Here is a 27686-nt window from a genome sequence, read left to right on the forward strand (position 1 = left end):
CAGTTCAACTCTGAGTGAAAATGCAGAAAGTTTGAAGTTAATAACTCATCTCCTTCTACGTTAGGCCACAAACTTATCAATCACCTCTGGAGGTCTAAGATGCTAACTTCTACAAAGAAGGGATCCGTATGCTCCATGACCGCTGGAATAAGTGTGTAAATGTAGGAAAAATAAATGAGCTAGGTTTTTAAAAATTGACTGTTTCTACCTTTAGCCACAAACTTATCAATCACCCCTCGTAACTTTATAGAATGAAGCCAACTTTTCACTGTTTGAATGCCATTTTTACAGCAGAGAGTCTAGTTTTTTTTATATAAAGCAAAGCTATACATCAACAATTTTAGGATAGACACAATGTAATACAATACCCATCTTATATGGCAGAACAAGTGGTGTATATGACACGAACGATTTTGATGACAACAATCTGGTACTTTCATCAACATTACTGATACCATAAGAGTTGATTTAATTGATTATAAGTTGCTTAACTACAATACTGGAATTTCAATAGGCTGAACAGTAACTTAACCACCAAATCACCAAAATAGCATGCAATCTAAACACTCACTTGTTTGAGTCCAGATGCTTAACTGTTTGTCCACTCCTATGAGAAGTGAAATCACTTATAAAAAAAAATTCTCAATTTATAAGACATGCTTTTTTCAGGTGGGTATACAGCCACAGAATGCCATTTTCTAGGTAACAAGACTGTAAAGCCATTTTGATAATAAAGGGTCGGTGCTGTGCACACAACTGTTTATGATATACATTTGGGACAATTTGGAAAAAGGTACCAAGTGCAGCATACCTAACTTTGCTGATGACACTGAATTGAATGGAAAGCAAATTGTGCACAGCATGTGGATTCTGCAGAGAGATATAGGTAGGTTAAGTGAATGAGCAAATTCCTGGCAGATCAATGTTGGTGAATGTGAGGTCATCCAGTTTGGAAGGGGAAATAGAATATCAGGTTGTTATTTAAATAGTGAAATATTGTAGCATGCTCCTGTGCAGAAGGACTTGGAAGGTCTTGTGCATGAATCACAAAAAGATGGTTTGCTGGTGCAACAAGTTATCAAGAAGGCAAATGGAATTTGACTGTCAGTGCTAAAGGGATTAAATTTAAGAACAGGGAGGTTGTGCTGCAAATGTACAAGTTACTGGAGAGACTGCATGTGGAATACTGTGTCATTTTCTTTCTTGAGAAAAGAAAAAATACACTGGCTTTATAGGTAGTGCAGAGGAGGCTCACCAGATTGATTCTATAGATAAGGGGGTTAGCATATGTTGAGAGTCTGAGTTGCCTGCAACTATGCTTGCTAGCATTCAGAAGAATGACTTGCTACAGAAACATGAAATTATGGAAGGGATAAATAAGATAGAGGCAGGAAAGCTGTTTCCACTGGTAGGTGAGACAAGAACTAGGGGACATAGCCTCAAGATCTGGGGTCAGTAGATTTAGAAGAGATGAGGAGGAACTGCTTTTCACAGAACATAATGGATTTGTGGAACTTTCTAGCCAGGGAAGCAATGGAGGCTACCTCATTAAATATATTAAAGGCAGTTAGAATTTGGCATAGTGTGGGATTTAAGGATTATGGGGAAAGGAAGGTAAGTGGAGCTGAGTCCATGGCCAGATCATCCATAATTTTAAATGGTGAAGCAGGCTCAATGAGCCAGTTGGCCTAGTCCTGCTCCTATTTCATGTGATTGCATTAAATTAAAACAACAAAGAACGAAGTAGTGAAAGGAAAAATAAATTGACTAAATATTAAACAGAAACTAAAATCAATTTCTGTAACAAATCATGAGCTTTAAATATTTATTGATTGAGAGAGCACTGCTTTAACTTCCATTGCTTCAGGCGTCTGGAAAGAGGGCCATGCACTTTTAATGAACTTCTATAATTGAGAAGGGCCATTTAATCACTTTTTACCAAATCATTTTTAGATTTGAAAGTTCACCTCTCTCAGGGATCATACGGCTTGTACTTATTTTTCTCTTCTAACCCCAAAAACAACACAAGTTCGTGCTTTAAAGACCAGAGGAATTCATGGGTCAGGCAGCATCTATGAAGGGAAATTGACAGTCATAGGTGCTACCATTTCTTCCATAGGTGTTGCTGACCCAGCGTTCTTCCAGTAATATGTGTTGCTTTAGATTCAAGCATCAGCAATCTCTTGTCTCCTTGCTGTTATAATTGAAGTGTACAAATGCTACAGTTTATTTTTAAATATACTCACAGCTTTGCAGAAAATCAAATACAGGTAAGTAAATCTGAAAGCCGCATGTAGAGGTACTAGTTAAATATTTTCAAATCAAGGCTCTGACTTCTATACTTGTACTAACTGAACAGTGGTTCAGGGAACTAAAGATTTTATTGGCAGCATGGTGGCAGAGCAGTTATCCTAATGCTTTTACAGTGCCAGCTACAAGGTCAGGGTTCAAATCCTGCTGCTGCTTCTAAGAGTGTATATGTTCTCTCCATGACCACAAGTGTTTCCTCCAAAATTCCAAAGATGTACAAATGAGGATTTGTAAGTTGTGGGCATGCTATATTGGCAGTGGAAGCATGGCGACACTTGCAAGCTGAACCCATCTTCTTTGGTGCAAACAACACATTTCAATGTTTCAATATACATGTGATAAATAAAGCTAATCTTTATCTTTAAGTTAGAATGAGAGATGTAATGAGTTGCAAGTTAAAAATAGACATGGCACTTCACATGAAAGTTAGTTGGAAGATACAATTTTAAAATGTGAAAAACAGAAGGAGGAATCCACTTGATGAGTGTGTTTTTCAAATAGCAAAATAAACAATGATAATATCATGAACAAGATGGTGGCCACATCTTCCTCACCGAAGACAGCAACTTCCCAAGCAGGATACTTGGAAAGTAAGAGCAGCATTTAACTAAAATATTAATCACAAATTACAATGTTCAATAAACCTTAAACAATGTAATCAGGGATTTTTTTGTTAAGACTATTTGCTGATGCTGATTGCATTGATTTTCTTTTAAAGTTTTCAGTTTCTTTAACTTCAAGTTTAATACACATTTTGGGGTTCAAAGCAATGTTGCAGTACCAAAGAATGAACAAGCTTCATCTAATACAGTGGATTCCAGTTAACTGGGCCATTGGCTAATCAGGGAGGCCACTTATTTGGGACAACCCTTAAAGAAAAAAAAAACTAAATTGAGAAAATAGCCAGGATTCACTTTTATTTGGGACCCTATGCCAATTAATTGGGTCAGGAAAATGTTACTGAACAGTTTCTAACTGGTGTCAGATGTGTGCACTTGCTTGGCTGTTAAGACACTACACTGTGCTTCAAGCAGTTTTAAAATAGTGCCCGCTGCATGTTTTTCTGTTCAAACACAGTGATTTTTGTCACTGATAGTGATAATAATAAAAGCAGTAAGACAATTCAGAACAGTTTTGCTCAATGTAGTTTCAAGCATTCAGGCTTGAGGATGAGAGAAAAGACTGGGAGTGAAAACAAAACAATTTTTCTTCTTCAAGTTAGGAACTATGAAGAATTTGAAGGTAGCGACAATCACCTTGAATGTTACAATGAAAATGAAGATTTGGAGGATACAGTCATCAACAGCATTGCAGTCATAGTCATACTTTATTGATCCCGAGGGAAATTGGTTTTCATTACAGTTGCACCATAAATAATAAATAGTAATAGAACCATAAATAGTTAAATAGTAATATGTAAATTATGCCAGTAAATTATGAAATAAGTCCAGGACAGGCCTATTGGCTCAGGGTGTCTGACCCTCCAAGGGAGGAGTTGTAAAGTTTGATGGCCACAGGCAGGAATGACTTCCTATGATGCTCTGTGCTACATCTCAGTGGAACGAGTCTCTGGCTGAATGTGCTCCTGTGCCCACCCAGTACAATATGTAGTGGATGGGAGACATTGTCCAAGATGGCATGCAACTTAGACAGCATTCTCTTTTCAGACACCACCGTGAGAGAGTCCAGTTCCATCCCCACAACATCACTGGCCTTATGAATGAGTCTGTTGATTCTGTTGGTGTCTGCTACCTTCAGCCTGCTACCCCAGCACACAACAGCAAACATGGTAGCACTGGCCACCACAGACTCGTAGGACATCCTCAGCATCGTCCGGCAGATGTTAAAGGACCTCAGTCTCCTCAGGAAATAGAGACGACTCTGACTCTTCTTGTAGACAGCCTCAGTATTCTTTGACCATTGTATGAAGGTAGTCCATTATTTTGTTAATTTACTGACAAAAGAATGCGACAAGAATGAATTTTACAACGCACGCCAATGATTTGAACTATGGGATTAAAGGATTTGTGGCTAAATTTGCTGATGATACAAAGATAGGTGGAGGAGCAGGTAGTATTGAGGAAACAGAGAGCCTGCAGAGAGACTTAGATAGTTTAGGGGAATGGGCAAAGAAGTGGCAAATGAAATACAATGTTGGAAAGTGTATGGTCATGCACTTGAATGGAAGAAGTAAACAGGCAGACTATTATTTAGACAGGGAGAAAATTCAAAATGCAGAGATGCAAAGGGACTTGGGAGCCCTTGTGCAGGATACCCCAAAGGGTAACCTCCAGGTTGAGTCATTGGTGAAGAAGGCAAATGCAATGTTGGCATTCATTTCTAGAGATATAGAACATAAGACCAGGGATGTGATGTTGAGCCTCTATAAGGCACTCGTAAGACCACACTTTGAGCATTATGTGCAGTTTCAGGCTCTTTATTTTAGAAAGGATATACTGACAGTGGAGAGGGTTCAGAGAAGATTCACGAGAATGATTCCAGGAATGAAAGGGTTATCGTATGAGGCGCGCCTGGTAGCTCTTGGGCTGTGCTCCCTGGAGCTCAGGAGAATTGGGGGTGGGGGGGGGGAATCTCATAGAAACATTCTGGATGTTAAAAGACCTGAACAGATTAGATATGGCAAGGTTATTTCCCATGGTAGGGGAGTCCAGGACAGGATTGAAGGTCTTTCATTTAGAACAGAGATGCGGAAAGATTAATTTAGTCAGAGGGTGGGAAATCTGTGGAACTTGTTGCCACAAGCGGCTGTACAGGCCAAGCCATTGGGTGCATTTAAGGCAGAGATAGATAGGTTTTTGATTAGCCAAGGCAGCAAAGGGTATGGGGAGAAGGCAGAGGAGTGGGGATGACTGGAAGAATTGGATCAGCCCATGATTGAATGGCAGAGCAGACTTGATGGACTGAATGGCCTACTTCTGCTCCTATACTTATGGAATTCGTTCTTGATAAGTATTATGAACTAATACAATTTTATAGTACTGTAGTAGTACTGGTAGGGTCCTAATTTTTTCTGTATGTAATTTAAAAACATAATTTGTTACTCAGTTTGTCTTTTTTTTTATACCTTTTTAACTATTTCCATGAAACCTTGGTTAATTGGAGCAGCCACCTAATTGGGCTAAAATGTACTGGCCCTGGTGTGTCCCAATTAACCAGAATCCACTGTACAATTCCATTTGGAGAACTATAAAAGGCAGTTTTATAACTTTTATTCACTAATGACTGTAGATTTACTATAATAGTTCACATTATTCAAGATGCCAAATAAAATTCAATATTTCTGATGCAAGTAAATATAAGACTGGAGCTCAAGTAAGTTGTACAAGATGTAACTATAACATTGCTGCTTCACAAGGATAAACAATTCATAATTGTGTAAACAATTCATAAGCTGTGGACACGCTCATCTGTTTCAATGGTGCTGAGATGAAGGTAGTGGAGAGACTCAAATTCCGTGGTGTAAATATCACCAACTTGTCTCAGTGCAGCCACATGGACATAATAGCCATGAAATCTCACCAGTCCTCAAGAGGCGAGGGAAATTTGGAATGTGCTGGGTGACTCAATTTTTTTCTCCTCTTTGCAGATGCACCATTGAGGGCAACTTATGTGAATACATCACAGTTTGATATGGCAACTCCGCTGCTCAAGATCACAAGAAATTGCAGATTTGTGGTAACAGGCAAGTCTGTCACAGAAGCCAACCTCCATCCTTTGACTCTGTCTTCACTATCTGCTACTTTGGGAAAGCAGCCACCATTATAAAACACACTCTCATCCCTGTGATTTTCTCTTCTCCCTTCCATCGGGCAGTAGACAAAATCCTGAAAGCATGTACCACCATGCTCAAGGACAGTTTCTATCCTACTATTATGAGAACTTTGGATAGACCTCCTATATGATAAAGATGAATTCGAGCTCTCAATATACCTCATCATGTTTACTTGTATTTCACTTCCTCCTTAAATGTAACATTATATTCTGTATTTTGTTTTTTTTTGTTCTACCTCAAAGTACTTACAAATTAGTCAGTTTTAACAGAGTTAGTCAGTTTTTCAATGTTCGTTGTCAGCCAGGTCATACTGTCCGTGAACTCCCTGTCGGTTGCCTCCATATGCTCCAGTCTTTGTTTTTTTTTAGTTTTAAGTCCTCCTGTGCGAGAGCCAAGAGCAATTCCTTTTAACTTTTTCTACTCCATAACTGGACAAACGCACACCAAGTATATGGTTTCCTCTTGGTTTGTTTTCTGTGCGTCCTGCGTGTGCCCAGTATAGGAGATTTGCCCAAATATCCATGTTAGTGTGGACAGAGATATATTGAAAAACGCTTAGTGTGTACGCCTGTGGTTTTTACCCGAAACCGGCGTTTTCAAAATTATCCGGCGTAGTGTAGACGTAGCCTCAGTGTTACTGGAGCAAAAACATATGGGCTGCTAAGAAGTTTGAAAAGCCAGCTGACAATATGTTCAAGCAAAGAGTAGACACTCTCCAACAGCATTTAAACCCCAAGCCACTGGTCGTTGCTGAAAGATTTAAATTTCACAAATGGAATCAGAGCAAAAGTGAAAGCATTTCTGAATATTATGCTGAATTGCGCAAATTATCAGAACATTGTCAATTTGGAGCTGGTCTATCGGACACATTGAGGGACAGGTTAGTGTGTGGCATGCACCGTGAAACCATACAGAAGAAGCTCCTGTGTGAGAAAGACCTTACATTAGAGAAGGCACTAAACATTGCAATATCAACGGAAACAACAGCACGGGGTGCTTCAGAGATACAACAAAAATCTCTGGAATATGCGACAAATAAAATGTGACTGAACAGAAATGAAGGAAAGAAATGTTACCGTTGTGGGAACATGTCACCCGGATGACTGTTGGTTTAAAGACAAAGAATGCAGAAACTATGGCAAACAGGGCCACATTGGCAGAGTATGCAAAGCTAATAAACAGCAGAAAAAGGACAAAATACAGAGAAACAAGTCATAGTCATACTTTATTGATCCCGGGGGAAATTGGTTTTCGTTGCAGTTGTACCATAAATAATAAATAGTAATAAAACCATAAATAGTTAAATAGTAATAGGTAAATTATGCCAGTAAATTATGAAATAAGTCCAGGACCAGCCTATTGGCTCAGGGTGTCTGACCCTCCAAGGGAGGAGTTGTAAAGTTTGATGGCCACAGGCAGGAATGACTTCCTATGACGCTCTGTGTTGCATCTCGGTGGAGAAACCCCAGAAAAGAAAATACAACAATGTACACAAAATGAAAGAAAGCAGTTCTGGTGAAAACGACTCAGACAAAAGTGAATTGTGTTGTCTGCAACTTCACAGCGTGAAAGAGACAGATGATCAAAGAGTAATATGGATCACTCCATAAGTGGCAGGCATGAGACTGAAAATGGAGTTGGACACAGGCTCAGCTTTAACAGTGATCTCTGTACAAGACTACAAATGACTGTTTTCTCACATATCTCTGAAACGAACTAAACTACTGCTAAAGACTTACACAGGACAGCGAGTGCGTCCCAAAGGTAAAATTAAAGTGACAATGACCTACAGAGACAAAACACAGCAGCTGAATCTCTATGTACTGAAAAATGGAGGACCACCGTTGCTGGGACGTGAATGGCTCAGGAAAATCCAGTTAGATTGGCACACCATCAAGGCACTAGTTGTGTCAGCAAAGGAGGGTAGCATGACTACATCTGAGAGACTGTCACAAGTACTTGCTGACTCTAAGGAAGTGTTCATAAAAGGAATAGGAACACTTCAGGGCATGAAGGCAAAGATTGAGACTGAGGAAAATGCATGTCCAAAATTTCATAAAGCCAGACCAGTGCCGTATGCAATCCATCCTACAGTGGAGGCGAAGCTGAAAAATCTGGAGCAGACTGGGGATTTGTCAAAGGTGGATTGGAGTGAACGGGCAACACCTATTGTTCCAGTGATGAAGAAAACTTCCAGCACAAAACCAGGAAAACCAAGCAAGGTGACTGTTAACCCAGTTCTCCGCACAGTAGAGTATCCTCTACCTCATATTGAGGACATCTTTGCTTCCTTGTCAGGAGGGGAACATTTCACAAAAATCGATTTGGCCCAGGCTTATCTCCAAATGGAAATCGATGAAGCATCCAAGAAATACATGACAATAAGTACACACAAAGGACTTTACCAGTACCACAGGTTGGTGTTTGGCATAGCATCAGCTCCTGCAATCTGGCAAAGGGCAACGGACCAGGTCCTGCAGGGGATTCCAGGGACTCAGTGTTACCTGGATGACATCATTGTCACTGGTAAAGATGACGACGAACATCTTTCTAACCTTGAACAAGTGCTCACCAGGTTACGAGAATATGGGCTCAGAGCTAATCGACAGAAATGTGAGTTTTTCAAAAAGGAAATCTCATACTGTGGGTATGTGATCAACAAGGATGGCTTACACATGTCTCAAAACAAGATAGAAGCGGTGCTTAAGGCACTACCACCTGAAAATGTGTCTCAGCTGAAGGCACATCTTGAACTAGTTAACTATTACCACAAGTTCTTGCCCAACCTATCCACAGTCCTACACCCACTAAATGCACTATTACAGACAGGGACACAATGGAAGTGGACTGAGAGCCGTGAGAAAGCATTTCAAGAAACTAAAAGACTCATAACTTCAGAAGGGGTGCTCATGCACTTTGACCCCTCCTTACCAATCCGACTGGCTTGTGATGCCTCACCCCATGGGATAGGAGCTGTGTTATCGCACAAGTTTCCAGATGGCTCAAAAAGACCAGTAGCCTTTGCCTCAAGAGCGCTAACTTCAGCTGAACGCAACTACATACAGATTGACAGAGAGGCCCTAAGCCTCGTGTGGGGAGTCAAGAAATTCAGTCACTACCTGTATGGTCAAAAGTTTACCCTGTTGACTGACCATCAGCGTCTCGTGTCAATCTTCAACCCAAGAAAAGGCGTTCTGGTGATGACAGCACAAAGTCTACAGCGATGGACCCTTTTCTTAGGAGGTCACAGGTACAACATCGAACACAAGGGGACCAAGCAACACGGCAACGCAAATGGTTTGTCACGTTTACCACTGCCCACTTCTGAGGTAACTACGCAAATGGATTCAGCAGAGATCTTTCACACAATAGCTGAACAATTACCAGTAACAAACAGCCTCATTGAAAGAGAAACACGCAATGACCCTATGTTGTCAAAAGTGTATGACATCACGGTAAAGGGATGGCCAGCGCAGGATAACACACTGTTTCCAGCCTTCTCAGCGAGGAAGGAGCAGTTGTCAGTGTGTCGGGGAACTCTAATGTGTGGTTCACGAGTTGCGATTCCCCCCAAGCTACGCACCAGAGTGCTGGAGGAACTGCACGAGGGGCACCTGGGTACCGTGAAGATGAAAAGTCTTGCCTGTGGCTATGTGCGATGGCCAGGAATCGATAAACAGATCGAGAACTTGACCAAGAACTGCTCTGGATGTCAAAAGACCCAGAACACACCACCACAAGCCCCTCTCCATCCATGGGAGTGGCCCTCATCACGATGGCAACAAGTGCACATCGACTTTGCTGAACCATTCATGGACTCTATCTCTTTAATCGCTGTCGATGCACATTCCAAATGGCCACAGTTCATCAAAATGAAGACAACCACATTGGAAAAGACCATTACAATTCTGAGGGCCTCATCCGCCAGGAATGGCATACCAAAACAAATCTGCACAGGCAATGGACGACAATTTGTCTCGGAAGAATTCCAAAATTTTGTGAAGCACAATGGAATCAAGCACTTTACATCTTCCCCTTACCATCCATCCACAAATGGCTTCGCAGAAAGATTTGTGCAGACGTTCAAGAAAGCCAACAAGGCAATGGACAGCAAAAATCGACCACTGCAAAACAAGACAGACAACTTCCTCGTTGCTTATCTTAAGGCAGTACATGCAACCACTAATCAAGACTCCAGCGGTGATGTTTCTGAACAGGAACCTGAGGTCCTGCATGGATCAAACCAGATGCACGGTGTGGTGTAGAGAACAGACAGTTCAAACATTGAATACTAAGGCAACACGGAGCTTCAGTGTGGGACAGTCAGTTCTTGCACGTGATTACCAGACTGAAAAGTGGCAGCCGGGTATAATTTCCGCCACAGACTGGCCACTGATGTATACAGTGGAGGTGGAAGAGAACATATGGAGACGACATGTGGACCAGATCCTGGATGCTCAGGTAAAAAAACACAACAATACCTTGCCCGGGCTCCCCTGAGATAGAAGCAAACACTCCTGAAGTGACCACATCAGCCTCATCTACAAATAAGCCTGTCATCAGTGCTGATGACCCACCTGATGTACCTGTGGAGACTCATTCCCCAAAGCAAATGTTTCAGGACAGACGTTACCTGGAGAGGCAGAGAAGACCTCCTCAGAGACGAGTTCTAAGTGGGTCTTAGACGAAAAGGAAAAAGAAAGAAGGCTTGTTATAATTTGATATTAAGTTACTTTGTTTAGCATTGTGCCCCAGTTAAAAAAAAGTTGACACACTATTAAAATAAAAGGGGAGGAGTGTACCATATAGCCTACATTATAATATGGGACTACTTTATGTCTACATCCACTATTTAGACTTTTCAATATTCGAAAAGTTTCAGTAAGATTCCCCCCCCCATCTAAAACCATCAAGTATAGGCCCAGAACCATCAAATACTCATTTATTAACCCCTTCATTCCGGAATCATTCTCGTGAACTTCCTCTGGATCCTCTCCAATGCCAGCATGTACTTTCTTAGATGAGAGGCTCAAAAATATTCACAATACTCCCAGTGCAACCTTGCTCTTATATTCTAGTTCTCCTGAAATGAATGCTAACAATGTATTTGCCTTCCTTGCCACTGACTCAACTTACAAATTAACACTTAAGGAATCCCGCACAAGGACCAAATCCCTTTGCACCTGTATTTTAAAAAAATTTCTCCCCATTTAGAAAAATCTACACTTTTATTCCTTCTACCAAAGTGGATGATCTTCACTACATTCCATCTGCCACTTCTTTGCCCATTATCCCAATCTGTCAAAGTCCTTCTGCAGACATCCCACCTCCTCAACACTACATGGCCCTCCAACTATCTTCCTATCGCCTGCAAACTTGGCCAGAAAGCCACCAATTCCATCATCCTAATCACTCACTTATGACGTGAAATACATCCCAACACCAACCCCTGCAGAAAACCACTAGTCACCTGCAGTCAACTGGAAAAGGCCTCTTTTATTCCCACTCTTTTACTCCTGCCAGTCAACTAATCTTCTATTCATGCTAATACCTTTCCTGTAATACCATAGGCTCTTCTCTTGTTTACCATAGGCTCTTATCTCGTTTGTGTGGTACCCTGTTGAAGGACTTCAGGAAATCCAAGTGAATTACATCCACTAACTCTCCTTTCTCTATCTGGCCTGTTATTTCCTCAAAGAATTTGAACAGATCTGTTAGGCAAGATTTTCCCTCAAGGAATCCAAGCTGACTTTAGTCTATTTTACAATGTGCCTCCAAATACCCCAAAACCTCATTCTTCATAATGGACTCTACCATCTACCAACCATTGAAGTCAAGCTCACTGGCCTATAATTTCCTGTCTTCTGCCTCCCTCCCTTCTTAAGAGTGTGAAATGACATTTGCAATTTTCCAGACCTCCAGAACCATTCCAGAATGTAGTGATTCTTGAAAGAACATTACTAATGTCTCCACAATCTCTTCTCCTCTCTTTCAGAACCTTGGGGTGTAGTCCACCTGGTCCATGTGACTTATCTACCTTTAGACCTTTCAGCTTCTCAAGCACCTTCTCCTTCGTGATAGCAACTGCACTTACATCTTCTCCCAGAGACTCCTGAATTTCTGGCATACGGCTAGTGTCTTCCACAGTGAAAACTAACACAAAATACTTAAGCTCGTCTGCCATTTATTTGTCCACAATTAGAACCTTTCCAGCATCATTTTCCAGTAGTACGATATCCACGCTCGCCTCTCTTTTGCTCTTTACATATTTCAAAAAACTTTTGGTACCTTCTTCTATATTATTGGCTAGCTTACCTTCATTATTTCACCTTCTTTCCCTATGGCTTTTTTTCATTGCCTTCTATGGTTTTTAAAATGTTCCCAATCCTTTATCTTCCCACAAATTTTTGTGGTATTAAATGTCTTCTTTTCCTTTTATGCTGTCCTGACTTCTCTTGTCAGCCATGGTTGCCTCATGCTCTCTTTAGAATACTTCATCTTGGGGATGTATCTATCCTGCACCTTTTGAACTGTCTCCAAAAACTCCAGCCACAGCTGTTCTGCCAGCATTACTGCAAGTGTTCCCTTTCATTCAGCTTTGGCCAGCTCTTCTCTCATGCCTCCATAATTGCCTTTAGTCAACCACTATACTAATACATCTGACTATCCACTCCCTCTCAAATTGCAGGGTGAACTCGATCATATAATGATCACTTTCTCCTAAGGGTTCATTTACCTTCAGTTCCCTAATCAAATCTGGTTCATTACACAAAACACAATTCAGGATTGCCTTTCCCCGACTGGGCTCAACTACAAGTTGTTCTAAAAAGCCATCTCACAGGCATTCTATAAATGCCATCTTTTGAGATCCAGCACCAAGATGATTTTCTCAATCTACCTGCATATTGAAATCATCTATGACTATTATAACATTGCCTGTTTTACCTGCCTTTTCTAGCTCCCATTGTAACTTGTATCCCACATCTGGGATTCGTCCCATCAGGGTCATTTTACCCTTGCAGTTCCTTAACTCTACCAACAAGGAATCTACATCTTCCAATTCAATGTCATCTCATTCTAAAGATTTGATCTAATTTCTACCAACAGCGCCATCCAACCCATTCCCCTTACCTGCCTGTCCTTTGAATACAATATGTATCTTTGGATGGTCATCTCCCAACTATGATCATTCAGTCATGACTCTGATGTCCAGAACATTATATAGTACCTGTCAATCACTAAGTGCACTGCAAAACTATCTACCTTATTTCTTTAAAAATGGTGATAGCATTCATGTCTGCTACAATTGTCAAGCATCCCTTGTTGATTCAAGTTTAATCCTGATTTGCCCCTTCGCCCATGGAATGGCTTTCTGGAGATTGTACCTTGGCCTCTGGTAACTTGCTTGGTCACCAGGTTTGAATACCTCTAATCTGGCCTTCAGCAAATTGCAGATCTCATGGTTCATCCAGGGCTTCTGAATGAGGAAAACTCTGGATGATTTTGTGGGTACACACTCATCTATAACTGTTTTAATAAAGTCCGTGACAACCACGGTGTATTCATTCAGATCCACAGATGTGTTCATGAACATAGCGCAGTCCACCAACTCAAAGCAATCCTGCAGCTATTCCTGTCTTCCATGACCACCGTATTATTGTCCTAATCTCTGGAGCTATGCTTTTTCAGCTCTGCCTGTATGCCTGATTTTCCTTCATGAAACGGTTGGCATTCATTATCTTAGTATAACAGTGGTCTAGTGTGTTGGGCCCTCTGGTGCTACAGATTATATATGCAGAGTTATCTTCAAACAAGCCTAGTTGAAATCTCTATGATTTGAAATGTGTTGGGATGGACTGTTTGTTTGGAGACAGTATCATTCAGAATCTCAAGGACTTGATTATAGTTGATTGGTGGTGGCATGTAAACTTCTGTCAGGATTATTGAGGAGAACTCCCTGGGTAAATAAACTGGACAGCATCTGACTGTCAGGCATTCAAGACTGGGGAAACACAAGTTCAACAAAACTGCCACATCAGTACATCACGAGCTTATCATGAATCACACACCTCCACTTTTTCTGAATTAGTACTTCGGTCCATCCTGTGAATCAAGAAACCTTTGGGTCTGATCGCCGTATATGATGTGCTGGGAGTTCCATTACACATAGAAGGGGGTCTCACTCCCGTGTTTCAGCCTAGCTTGGAGCACTCCCCCCACCCTGCCCCGCTTTGCTTCTGGCCACGGTATTGAAACTTTGTCTGCTTAAAGGTGCCGTACCCTCTTAGTTGAGAGTTATGCTCACCAAGTCCTTTATAACATCATGAAATCTGTACACCATTGATTTAAAAGTACGTTGCTTAAAGGGAAATTACATGTTCCTCATTGCAGTGAGTATTTTAAGAGGTATATTTAGAAGTATTGTACATAGCCCGCAGAACATCGCCATGGTTCACTGGAACCATCTTATTAGACAGAGGTAACAATTATGTATTGTACATTCTGTTTGATACAACTTACTGCCTCAGGCTAATGAATGCAAGAGATATGAATTATATTACAGGTAAGAATTACACATCCATAAAACAGGATGCAAAATGATACCTATTGAAAAATATTTAAGCCTATACCACCAATGACAGACATTTACCATTGAGAGATAACTGCAACTGACGAATTGAAAATTTTCAGTTATAGATTTACATACAACCATTGAAGATTTAGATTTATCACATGTACCTCAAAACATACAGTGGAATGTGCTGTGTTAATAATCAACACACCTGAGGATGTTCTTGGCTGTGGATTCTCTAGAGTTCTGCCGCTTTTCTAATCTCTCACTACAGGGTTGGCTAATTCTGCTTTAAATAGCCAATGGATTATGAGTCACTTTTCACTTTGCTTTTGGCTGGTGGGGTTATCCCAGGGAAACACAAGACCAACAGGTTTTAACTGTCAGCATCAACTGAAAAAAAACTATTGTTGCGTTACTAATGACTCAGATTGCTCACTTAAAGCAATAGCTGTAAAACTGAAAAGGAGGTATTTCTTACAGCCCATGAATCATTCTCTGCTACCATACATATATTGTTAATCATATAAGCAGAAAGACAAAGCTCATTAGTTATTAAATGAATTCTTGAAAGAATCTCCCTTATAAATAATGATTTCACAATGACTCACCGCTGTACCATGGCAGGCAACACCATCCTAGTCATCTGTAGGAAAAGAAAAGAAATATCAAGATGTTTATCCCACAAATATGAACATCTAATAAGCATATCTGCATAAATATGTTACTTTCTAAAATAATTTATAACTTTAAAGAAAATTACCATTTTAAGTGTAAGAGCAATTTTTTCTACAAATTATAAACACTCGTATACAAGCTATTCTGGTCTTTTGATATTCACATTTTAAATTCATGATCAGATAAGCAGTTCCTTTATATTAGCATAAATAAGATCACCTCATTCCGGTGCAGTAACTACCTAAACATGGAGCACATTGCCCCAATAGACTCAAACTATGCATATGAAAATACCACAACAGATCAAGTAGGCTTGTTCCAGAACTAGTTTTTAACCCCCAGATTGTCTGATCACTTAGGAGGCATTTCTGCCTATATTACCCTGCCTTTGCAAAAAAAAAATCACAGCAATAATGAAAGGAGCCATGCAGACAATCCACTGTGTTACAAGCACTGTACTTAACATACAAATGAGATTCCATAAAATTAAATTAAATTCAAAAGCCTGACATATGCACATATATTCGTTCCCAAAAACTGCAGAACTAGCCCTCTGCTTCCCACTTTTAGAGACTTTTTTAAACTTGTGCTTTTGACGCCATTCATATAAATGCTATGGAGATATTTTTACCATAATCACTTGATTTTTGGGCTTTTTCTGCCTTTCAGACAAAATCGACTAATGGAGTATAAAAATGGAACCTATTCATTATGCAACCATGGTCTAAATTTTATTTTGTTGTCAGTCTGCAGTTTTAAACCGAGGTTCAGACACTAGTTTGGCAAGGGGTAATCTGCAGAAACAATGGCATTTAGTGGAAGTGGTCAAAACAGCCAATTCACACCTACTAGCCTACTAGTGAAAATTACCTTTTACGTGCCAGGACATAATTCAGTTCATTGAGTGGGGCAAAAATCTTCACGGCTAAATGATTTCTAAATTGCTCACAGCTCTAAGTACCTATCACTTTATATGATTACTTATTTTATTTAAGATACAGCACGGAACAAACCCTTCTGGCCCAATGAGCTGTGTTGTTCAGCAACCCACTTATACACTATCCTATTCACAGACAGCTTACAATGACCAATTAACCTACTAATTAGTATGTCTTTGAACTGAGGGAGGAAACCAGAGCACCCGGAAGAAACACACATTGTCATGGAGAGAACGTACAAGCTTCTCACAGATGGCATAAGAACTGAACTCTGAAGTCTTGACGCCCTGAGCTGCAACACAGCCACGCTAACGGCTGTGCTACCATGGCGTCCTATTAGATCACCAGCTATGCCGATTAAGTTACAAGGATTGGATAAGGCCTGTCATGTTATTAAAGACCAACCACAATAATCAAAAATATAATTATATAAATGTAAATTGCTGCAATGGAAATCTAAAACCTGTGAAAAAAATTTAAATCATCTGCATTGTGCTGTGAACTAAAAAACTTCAGCATAGGGCTTAAATAAACTAGCTGTGTAGAGGTGATGTGCCATGTAGAAAGTATTTGAATTTACTTTATGAATATTCAATGACTAAAGGGCTTAGAATGCCCTGAAATGCATATGGTTAAAATGAACCATGGGAAAATATGTAAATGCCACATAGACAGTACCAGAGGTCAGGAATGAACACAGAGTTGAAGCAGAAACTATCAGCTGTGTCACCCCATAACAACATACTTTCCAATCACCTCTTGCACACTACAAACAATTAAAATCAAAAAGTTCTTAATCTGAGTCATCTATTTCCTACTGGCAACTGTCTAAAAAACGCTCATGATAATTTTAGCAATAAAGAAAATGCAAATAATTAGGTATATTGCACTTGATTAAAGTTTAGAACTTGTAAAATTCAAAAGAAAATTTAATTCACAAGTAACAATGTACAGGATGGACTAGAATAAAGGTGATGGCTTCTGTGAGAGGTGCAATGAAAATTAATTGCAAGGATTGGATAAGGCCTGTAATTTTATTAAAGACAGACCATAGTAATCAAAAAATATACTTAATTTTTATACAATGGAAATTGCTGCAACAGAAATCTAAATCTGTGAAAAAAATTAAACCACCTGCATTGAGCTCTGAATCAAAAACGTTAAATATTTCATCAAAAGCTGTAAAGCAAAAGAGCAGTAGAATTAAAGATTAAAGAACACTGACAACTCAAAGTTTTCAACTTGCACTAAAACTTAGCAGTATTGTTGGTGTTTATTTAAAAATAGAGTATGGCACTAGTGGCTACCAGCAATTACCTTGTAATACCAAGTGGGCTAGAAGTGATTCTTAATTTTTGTTTTTGTAACAAGATTCAAGAATATTTCCCCAATATAGAAAACCAGCCATGACTTCAAAACAAGTTAAGATCACGTTTCGTGAAAGGGAAGTTAGTTGAGGAGAAAGAAGCTGAATCCTCATTTTGCTTACTTACAATAATGCAGCCTCATATTTTCCCAAGTACTATGGCATTTTCATTAGTCAAGTGATTTTATGAGTGATCTGCCCGTTCCATTGGGAACAAGCATCAGCTGAAGAACAAATCATTTTCAGATTCCTGGAACTCCCCTCAGTGAGTGCTTCTGGCTACAAGCTGAGTGCAGGGCTTCACCAATCTCACTCACTATTCTATGTCATGCTAAATGAAAATGCTTATTCATTCGAGGCAGATGCAACAAAATATTAATGATAGCTTGGTTAAAGGAAACTTATGAACCGCTATCTCTAGTGATGTTAAATCAGCAATGCCTTCCTAAACTATATTTTGAAATTCCAGGTTATAATGGATCACAATTGCATCAGTGCTCTTCAAATTTCATATGTTGCTTTTCCCCCCTTGTTCATATCCTCACCACTCACCCCATTACATATTTAAAACACATTTCCTTCTGATGATCTGCAAAATTATAATTCTCCTGATTTCACAATTGCAGAAACATGCTAGCACATTTTTAATACCAGACAACAAGATATTTTGCAAAGGCCTTTTAAAAAATACATATGTCTATTAGGCAGCACCCTTAGAGAGAAAGACAATGTAAAAAAACATATCAATGGCTCAGTTCCTCTCTTAACAAAATCTGCAGAGCACCTGTAGTACTTTATTTGAATTTCTAGCATACCTAGAGTTTTGTTTGTATTCAAAGAAGCCTTGTGGTTAAAAATACATTTGGATAAATAATTATAATGCTAATTTTGTCGAAATAATTTTGTCCCCACTTAATTCACCATCATCTTTAATCACAGACACATTGTTGGAGATCATTTGGATTTCAATTTATAGACACAAGACAAAATCAGAAAATGCCAGAAGCAGATTAAATTAGCATTTCATCCACCTCTTGCGCTGGCATCTACAGTAGGTCCACACATTCACTGCCCTCTGAGTGAAGTAGTTTTCCCTCATTTCCCTTTAAACATTTCACCTTTCACACTTAACCCATCACCTCCGGTTGTAACCTCATCCAACCTCAGGGGAAAAAGTCTGCTTGCATTTACTCTATCTATCATCATCATGTGCCATACTCTGCCAGAGCCTCGGCGACTGCTTTCTTCCACTGCGATCTGTTGGCAGTCAAACCTCTTGCAACTCTGGCAGTGAGGCTGGTCCACTTCTTGAGGTTGTCGATCCAGGTTGTCCTCTGTCTGCCTCGGGAGTGGCTTCCTTCTGCTCTGCCTTCAAGCACAGTGTGTTCCAGTGTGTCATCAGTTCTTGAGACGTGTCCAAAATAGTGAAGTTTCCTTTGGATAACGGTTTCCAGAAATATTGGTTTTGTACCAACCTTTTCCAGGATGAAATTGTTGGATCTCCTTTCAATTTATGATACCCTGAGGATTCGTCTGTATGTCCACCTCTCAAATGCTGTCAACTTCTTTTCATCAGCTGCTTTGAGGGTCCATGTTTCACAGCCATATAGGGTTACTGGCCAGACGACACTCTTGAGGAGGCGTATCTTGGTATCCGTGCTCACAGATCTATCTTTCCAGATGTTCCAGAGTTTGGTCGTGCTTGTGCATGCTATTGCTAGCTTTCGCCTTATTTCCTTGCTGCATTTGTTTGTGTCAATTTAGTTCTGCGCCAAGGTATAAAGGAGGACACTTGTTCAATCTTGTCGTTTCCGATGCAGATGTTAGCTTGAATTGCAGTTTTGCTCATCACCATAACTTTGGTCTTTTTGCCATTTATCAGCAATCCAAATTCAGCAAAGATTTTTGCAACATTATTGAATCGTGCTTGTAGGTCTTCCTCTGTTTTGGCTAGCAAGGCTGTGTCATCTACATATCTCAAGTTACTGATGGTTCTTCCTCCTATTTTAATGCCAGTGTTGTCTGGAATTGCCAATCTCATGATCATCTCAGGGTAGATGTTAAAAAGGGGCAGAGAAAGGATGCAGCCTTGGCGGACTCCTTTCCCATTGCAGAATGATTCAGTCTCGCCAGATGTGGTCCAAAGGCTGGAGAATTGCGTAGCTATCTACACCTCTATCAAAGCTCTCCCCAATCTTCTATGTTCTCACCTAATCAATCTTTCCTTACATCTCGGGTCCTCCAGACCCAGCAACATCCTTGCAAATTTTTTCTACATAATTTCAAACTTATTTATATCTTTCCTGTAGGTAGGTGACCAAAACTGCATACTATACTCCAAATTAGGCCTCAACAACATCTTATACAACCAACGTAATACCCCATCTCCTGTACTCAATATTTTGATCAATGAAAGCCAACGTGCTAAAAACTTTCTATGCAACCCTATCTAGCTGTGACACCACAATTATAGTCCTGCATTCCCAGAACCTTTTGTTCGACAGCACTCTTCAATGCCCTAACATAGTTGGTCCTACCAAAGTGCAACACCTCGCACTTGTCTGCATTGAATTCCATCTGCCATTTTTCAGTCCATTTTTTCAGCTGTTCCAGATCCCACTGCAATCTTTGATGGCCTCCCTTGCTATCTGCTACAACCCAAATCTTGGCATCATCTGCAAATTTGTTGATCAAGTTAACCACATTATCATCCAGATCAATGACACAGATGACAAATAACAATAGACCCAGTAATGATCCCTGCAGTACTCCATTAGTCACAGGCCTCCACTCAGAGAGGCAACCATCTACTACTACTCTCTGGCTTCTCTTGCAAACCCAATATCTAATCCAATTTATTATGTCATCTTTAATGCCAGGTGACTGAACCTTCTTGACCAACCTTCCATGCAGGACACTGTCAAATGTCTTGCTAGAGTCCATGTAGACAACATCCACTAGCTTATCTCCACCAACTTTCCTGGTTACTTCCTCAAAAAACTCTCTCAGTTTGGTTAGACACTATTTACCATACACAAAGCTATGCTAACTATACCTAATCATTCCATGTCTATCCAAATACCCATATATCCAGTTTCTTGGAATATCTGGTAACTACTTTCTCACCACTGATGTCAGGTTCACTGGCCTATTATTTCCTGGTTTATTTTTAGAGCCTTTGTTAAACAGTGGAACAACATTAGTTACCTTCCAATCCTCTGGTACCTCACCTGTTGCTAAGGATGATTCAAATATCTCTGTTAATGCCCCTGCAATTCTGCACTTGCCTCCCACAGGGTCTGAGGGAACACCTGGTCAAGCCCTGGGGGCTTGTCCACCCTGATTTGCCTCAAGACAGCAAACACCTCCTCCTCTGTAATTTGTGTAGGGTCCGTGACCTCACTGCTGCTTTGCTTCACTTCTATAGATTCTGTATTCACCTTCCAGACAAATGCAGATGCACAGAATCCATTTAAGATCTCCCCCAACTCTTCATTTCCACACATAATTACCATTCTGATCTTCCAGTGGACCAATTTTGTCCCTTGCAATCCTTTTGCTCTTAACATATCTGTAGAATCCCTTCAGATTCTTCTTCACCTCGTCTGCTAGGGCAACCTCATGGCTTCTTTAAGCCCTCCTGACTTTTTCCCTCAAGTGTTTTCTTGCATTTCTTGTACTCAGGTACCCCAATTATTCCTGCCTGCCTATACCTGCTATGCACCTCCTCCTCTTTCTTATCCAAGGCCTCACATATCTTAAAAATAGAGTTTCACTAAACCTGTTATCCTTGGCTTTTATTCTGCATATACAAGTTCTGTACTCTCAAAATTTCACTTTTAAAGGCCTCCCATTCACTAAGTATACCTTTGCCAGAAAACAGCCGGTCCCAATCCATACTTGCCAGATCCTTTATAATACCATTAAAATTGGCCTTTCTCCAATTCAGAATCTCAACCCGAGAACCAAACCAATCCAATCGTTTTACATAATGTCATTCCCTAATAGCAGATCAAGTATTGCACACTCTCTCATGGGGACTTATATATTGACATACTCTATCCCATCTAGTCCTTTTACAGTGTGGGAGTCTCAGTCAATATGTGAAACGTTAAAAATCACCTACTATCACAACCTTATATTCCTTGCAACAGTTTATGACCTCTCTACAAATTTGTTCCTTTAAATCCTGCGGCTAGTTAGGTGGCCGAAAATATAGCCCCATTAACGTATAAAACCTCACTATACGAGTTCACCAGTCTGTCCTGACTAAGCACTGCCATAACATTTTCCCTGCAACCAAGTCTTACCAATGTCTACATTATCATAATTCCATGCATTGATCCATGCCCCAAGCTCATCTGCCTTTTCTATAATGGTTCTTGCGTTGAAATATCTTCAACTTTCTCACTTTCCAGGATATTTTCAGCGCCCCCAGTGGCCACATCTGCACTAGGTGCATCAAGATGCAGCTCCTTAGAGACCGTGTTAGGGAACTGGAGCTTCAGGTCGTTGACTTTCGTCTTGTTAGGGAAAGTGAAGAGGTGACAGGTAGGAGCTACAGGAAAGTAGTCAACCCAAGACTACAGGAGACAGGTAAATGGGTGACTGTCAGGAGGGGAAAGGGAGAATGTCAGAGAGTGGAGAACACCCCTGTGGCCATCCCCCTCAACAATAAGTACTCCATTTTGAGTACTGTTGGGGGGGGAGAGAAAATGACCTATCCAGGGAAGCAATAGTGGCTATGCTTCTAGCACAGAGTCTGGCCCTGTGGCACAGAAGGGCAGGAAACTGAAGAGGATGGCAGCATTAATAGGATACCTTATAGTGAGGGGAACAGAGAAGCGATTCTGTGAACGCGAAAAAAAAACATGGATGGTAGTTTGCCTCCTAGGTGCCAGAGTCCACGATCTTTCTTTCTGAATGCGTCTACAATATCCTGAAAAGGGAGGGTAACCAGCCAGAAGTCATGGTACATATTGGTACCAATGACATAGGTAGAAAAAGTGAGGAGGTCCTGAGAACAGAATACAGTGAGTTAGAAAGGAAGCTGAGAAGCAAGATCTCAAGGGGAGTAATCTCAAGATTGCTGCCCGTGCCACTCGACATTGAGGATAGGAATAGAATGAGATGGTGGATAAATGTGTTGCTGAAGAATTGGAGCAGGAGGCAGGGATTCAGATTTCTGGATCATTGGGACCTCTTCTGAGGCAGGCGTGACTTGCACAAAAGGAACGGGTTACAACTGAATCCAAGGGAGACTGATATACTTGTAGGCAGCTTTGCTAGAGCTGGAGGGAGTGGTTTGAACTAAAATGGCAGGTGGATGGGAACCAGTATAATAGAGTTGATGATACGCCAGTAGGTTTACAAGTAGATGATGTAATATGTAATATGAATGCAAAGAAGGACAAGTCAATAATTGGGTACAACTGCAGACAGAGCAAAGAGTTAAATTGTACTACAGAGGCAAATAAAGATTGCACGACCTCTGGCTGGTTACCCTCCCTTTTCAGGATATTGTGAACACGTTCAGAAACATCGCATACCCTGGCACCTGGGAGGAAAACTACAATCCGTGCTTCTTTGCCAGAGGGGAGAGATGCATGCAACTTTACAGTGGTCAGAGAGGAGCTTGGTTGGTTGTAGCTCTAAAGCCAAAAAAACACGAGATTGCAAAGGGAGCAAGAAAAGGCATGTAATAAGGGTAATGTCACAATTGTAATGGAGGAATTCCAATATGCAAAGGGATTGGGAAAATCAGGTTGGTGTTGGATCACAAGAGAGGGAATTTGTTGAACGCCTATGAGATGGCTTTCTAAGAGCAGTTTGTGCTCGAGCCTATGAGGGGAAAGGCGATCTTAGACTGGGTGTTGTGTAATAACCCAGATCTTATTGGTTAACTTAACTTAAAGGAACCCTTAAATGGCAGTGATCATAATATAATTGAATTCACACTGCAATTTGAGAAGGAAAAGCACAAGACACATGTGGAATCGCAATGGAATAAAGGGAATTACAGAAGCATGAGAGAGGAGCTTGCCCAGGTGGATTGGAGGGGAGTACTGGCAGGGATGACAGCAGAACAGAGGTGGCTGAAGTTTCTGGGAATAGTTCACAAAGCACAGGATAGATATGTCCCACAGAAGTAGTTGCTCTCAAGTGGCAGGGCTAGGTAACTGTGGCTGATAAGGGAAGTTAAGGACTGCATAAAAGCCAAGGAAAGGGCATATAAGGTAGCAAAAGTCAGTGGGAAGTTGGATGATGGAAAGCTTTTAAAATTCAACAAAAGGCAACCAAAAAAGCTACAAGAAGGGAAGAGATGAAATATGAGGGCAAACTAGCCGATAATGTAAAGCAGAATAAAGTTTTTTCAGTTATATAAGGAATAAAAAGGAATTGAGAGCTGATATTGGACCACTGGAAATGATGCTGGTGAGATAGTAATGGGGGAACAAAGAAATGGCAGATAAATGTAATAAGGACTTTGCTTCAGTCTTTACTGTGGAAGACACCAGCTGTCTGCTAAAGGTCCATGAGTGTTACGGAGCAGGAGTGAGTGCCGTTGCTATTACAAAGGAAAAAGTGTCAGGCAAACCCAAAGATCTTAAGGTGAATAAGTCACCTGAACCAGATGGACTACCTCCCTGAGCAACGAAAGAGGTTACTGAAGAGATAACAGATATATTGGACATAACCTTTCAAGAATCATTCGATTCTGGCATGGTTCCAGAGGAATAAATGTTTGCAAATGTCACTCCACTCTTTAAGAAGGGAGGAAGACAAAAGAACATAGAAATCTACAGCATATTAAAGGCCCTTCAGCCCACAATGTTATGCCAACTATGTAATCTACTCTAGAAATTGCCTAGAACTATCCTACCGCATAGCCCTCTATTTTTCTAAGCTCCATGAACCTATCTAAGAGTCTCTTAAAAGACCCTATTGTACCCACCTCTACTACTGGCACTGGCAGTGCATTCCACCATACCTACCACTCTGTGTTAAAAAAAAACTTACCTCTGACATCCCCCCAGTACCTACGTCCAAGCACCTTAAAAGTATGCCCCCTTGTGTTACCCATTTTAGCCCTGGGAAAAGCCTCTGGCTATCCACATGATTAATGCCATGCTCTCATCATCATGTACACCTCTATCAGGTCACCTCTCATCCTCCGTCACTCCAAGGAGAAAGGCCAAGTTCACTCAACCTATTTTCATAAGGTACACCCTCCAATCCAGGCAACATCCTTGTAAATCTCCTCTGCACTCTCTCTATAGTATCCACATCCTTCCTGTAGTGAGGCATCTGGAAATGAACACAGTACTCCAAGAGGGGTTTGACCAAGGTCTTGTATAGCTGTAATATTACCTCACGGTTCTTGAACTCAATCCCACAGTTGATGAATGCCAACACACCATACACCTTCTTAACAACGCTGTCAACCTGCGCAGCAGCTTTGAGTGTCCTATGGACACGGATCCCCAAGATCCCTCAGATCCTCCACACTGCTCAGAATCTTGCCATTTACATTATATTCTGTCTTCAAATTTGACCTAAGCGGAAGCTGATAGATTCCTGATTGGACAGGCATCAAGGGATATAGTGTGACGGCAGGCGTAAGGGTTTGAATGGGATCCGGAATCAGCCATGAAGAAATGTCAGAGTGAACTCGAGGGGCTGAATGGCCCAATTCTGCTCCTATATCTTATGGTCTTATAATCTAACCCAGAACATTAGTTGCTCAACCTTTTGATTGTGGTATTGTCTTAAAAATATCTGACTCCACAACCTCTCCCCCATCTGTTCTGGCACTCCGGTTCCATTCCTCCCGCAACTCTAGTTTAAATAACCCCCCCACCACCACCCCGTGCAGTACTAGCAAACTTTCCTGCTAGGATGTTAGTCTCCTTCCAGGTTAGGTGCAAACGGTCTGTTCTGCACAGGTTCCACCTTCCCTGGAAGAGAGCCTAATGATTCAAAAATCCGAAGTCCTCCTTCCTACACCAACTCCTTAGCCACATGTTAAACTGTATGAAGATCTTATTTCTGGCTTCATTCGCATGGGTAGCAATCCTGAAATCATGACCCTGGAGATCCTGTCCTTTAACTTAGCACCTAACTCTGAATTCACTCGACAGAACCTCATCAATCTTCCTACTGATGTCATTGGCACCTATATAGACCACGACCTCTGGCTGCTCACCCTCTGACTTATGAATGCTAGAGACTCTATCTGAGATGCCCCAGACACTGGCACCTAGAGGCAACATACTACCCGGGAATCTCATTTACATCCACAGAACCTCCTTGCTGGTCCCCTAACTCACAAATTCCCTATCACCACAGCTCACCTCTTCTCCCCACTTCCCTTCTCTGCCACAGAGCCAGAATCAGTGCTAGAGACCTGACTGCTATGACTTTCCTCTGTTATAGGCCCCAACAGATCAACAAGCTTCAAAACCTGGGCCTCTATAGCACTCTCTGCATCTGAAGCCTTGACTTCCTCACTGGGAAACCACAGTCTGTGCAGACTGGGAATAACATCTTTTCCTTGTTGATAATCAACACTGCCGCACCGCAAGGATACATGTCAGCGTACTGCTATACTCTCTACACCTACAATTATGCGGCCAAGCACCCCTTAAACACCATCAATAAATTTACCACGACACAACTATTGTTGGGAGAATTTCAGATGGTGACAATGTGGTGTAGAGGAGTGAGTTAGATCAGCTGGTTGAATGGTGTCACAGTAACAACCTTGCACTCAATGACCAAGGAATTGATTGTGGACTTGAGAAAGAGGAAGTTGAAGGAACATACACAAGTCCTCATTTTGAGGAATCAGAAGTGGAAAGGGTGAACAGTTTCAAGTTCCTGGGTGTCAACATCTCTTGAGAATATATCCTGGGCCCAACATATTGATGCAATTATACAGAAGGTGTGACTGCAGCAATATTTGATTAGAAGTCTGAGGAGAATCAGTATGCCACTAAAGACACTCTCAAACTTCTAAAGATGTACTGTGCAAAACATTCTAACTGACTGCTTCACCATCTGGTATGGAGAGGCCACTGCTTAGGATCAGAAGAAGCTGCAGAAAGTTGTAAACACTACCAGCTTCATGATAGCCTCGACAACATCCTGGATACCTTTAAGAGGCGATGCCTTAAAAAGGCAGCATCCGTCATTATGGACTCTTATCACCCAGGTCATCCCCTCTTCTCGTTGCTACCAAAGAGGAAGTACAGGAGCCTGAAGATGCACACTCAACATTTCAGAAATTTCTTTTCCTCCTCTGCCATCAGATTTCAGAATGGACAATGAACCCATGAACACTTCTTCAGTATTTATTTTCCTTGTCTCCTTATTTATTTATTTTAACTTTTTACATATATGATTACAACTTAGTTTTTATTATATATTACAATGTACTGCTGCTGCAAAACAAACTTCCCGATGTATGACAGCCATATTAAACCTGATTCTGATTCATATCCTTATAGACATTCACAGTGGAACTAAGAAATACAATAGAAACAAAGACCGACAAGCAAACCATGTGCAAAAAAAGACAAACTACGCAAGTACAAAAAAATAAACATTAAGTGAATAATAACATTGAGAACAATAGTTTTAGAGTTCTTGAAGGTGAGTCCATAGGTTGTGGAATAGTTTAGCGTTGAGGTGAGTGAAGTTATCCATACTGATTCAGGACCCTGTTGGTTGAAGGGTAATAAGTGTTCCTGAACCCAGTGATGTGGGACTTAAGGCCCCTGCACATCCTTCCTGATTGCAGCAGTGAGAAGACAGTATGGCGCAGAGGGTGGATATCCCTGATGATAGATGCTGCTTTCTTGCGGCAGCGTCCTTGTAAATGTGCTCAATGGTGGGGAGGGCTTTGCCTGTGAAGGGCTGGGCTGTATGCACCACTGCTTGAGAGACCTTTCTGTTCTTGGCCATTGATATTTCAATACTTTGCCATGATGCAACCAGTCAGGATACTCTTCACTGTGGATCTATAGA

At 40.9% G+C, this 27686-nt stretch overlaps 1 protein-coding gene across 1 annotated transcript in view; it reads right to left on the reverse strand.

Moving 5' to 3' along the window:
* The window catches only part of hsd17b12a (hydroxysteroid (17-beta) dehydrogenase 12a), a 196842-nt gene that overhangs the window by 36697 nt on the left and 132459 nt on the right, over nucleotides 1–27686 (reverse strand). Inside the window, exon 7 of the mRNA XM_063061789.1 lies at nucleotides 15287–15321. Within this exon, the coding sequence (XP_062917859.1) occupies nucleotides 15287–15321 (35 nt within the window). The remainder of the gene's footprint in view (nucleotides 1–15286; nucleotides 15322–27686) is intronic.

Source organism: Mobula hypostoma, chromosome 11 (assembly GCF_963921235.1).
Source record: "Mobula hypostoma chromosome 11, sMobHyp1.1, whole genome shotgun sequence".
Taxonomy (NCBI): domain Eukaryota; kingdom Metazoa; phylum Chordata; class Chondrichthyes; order Myliobatiformes; family Myliobatidae; genus Mobula; species Mobula hypostoma.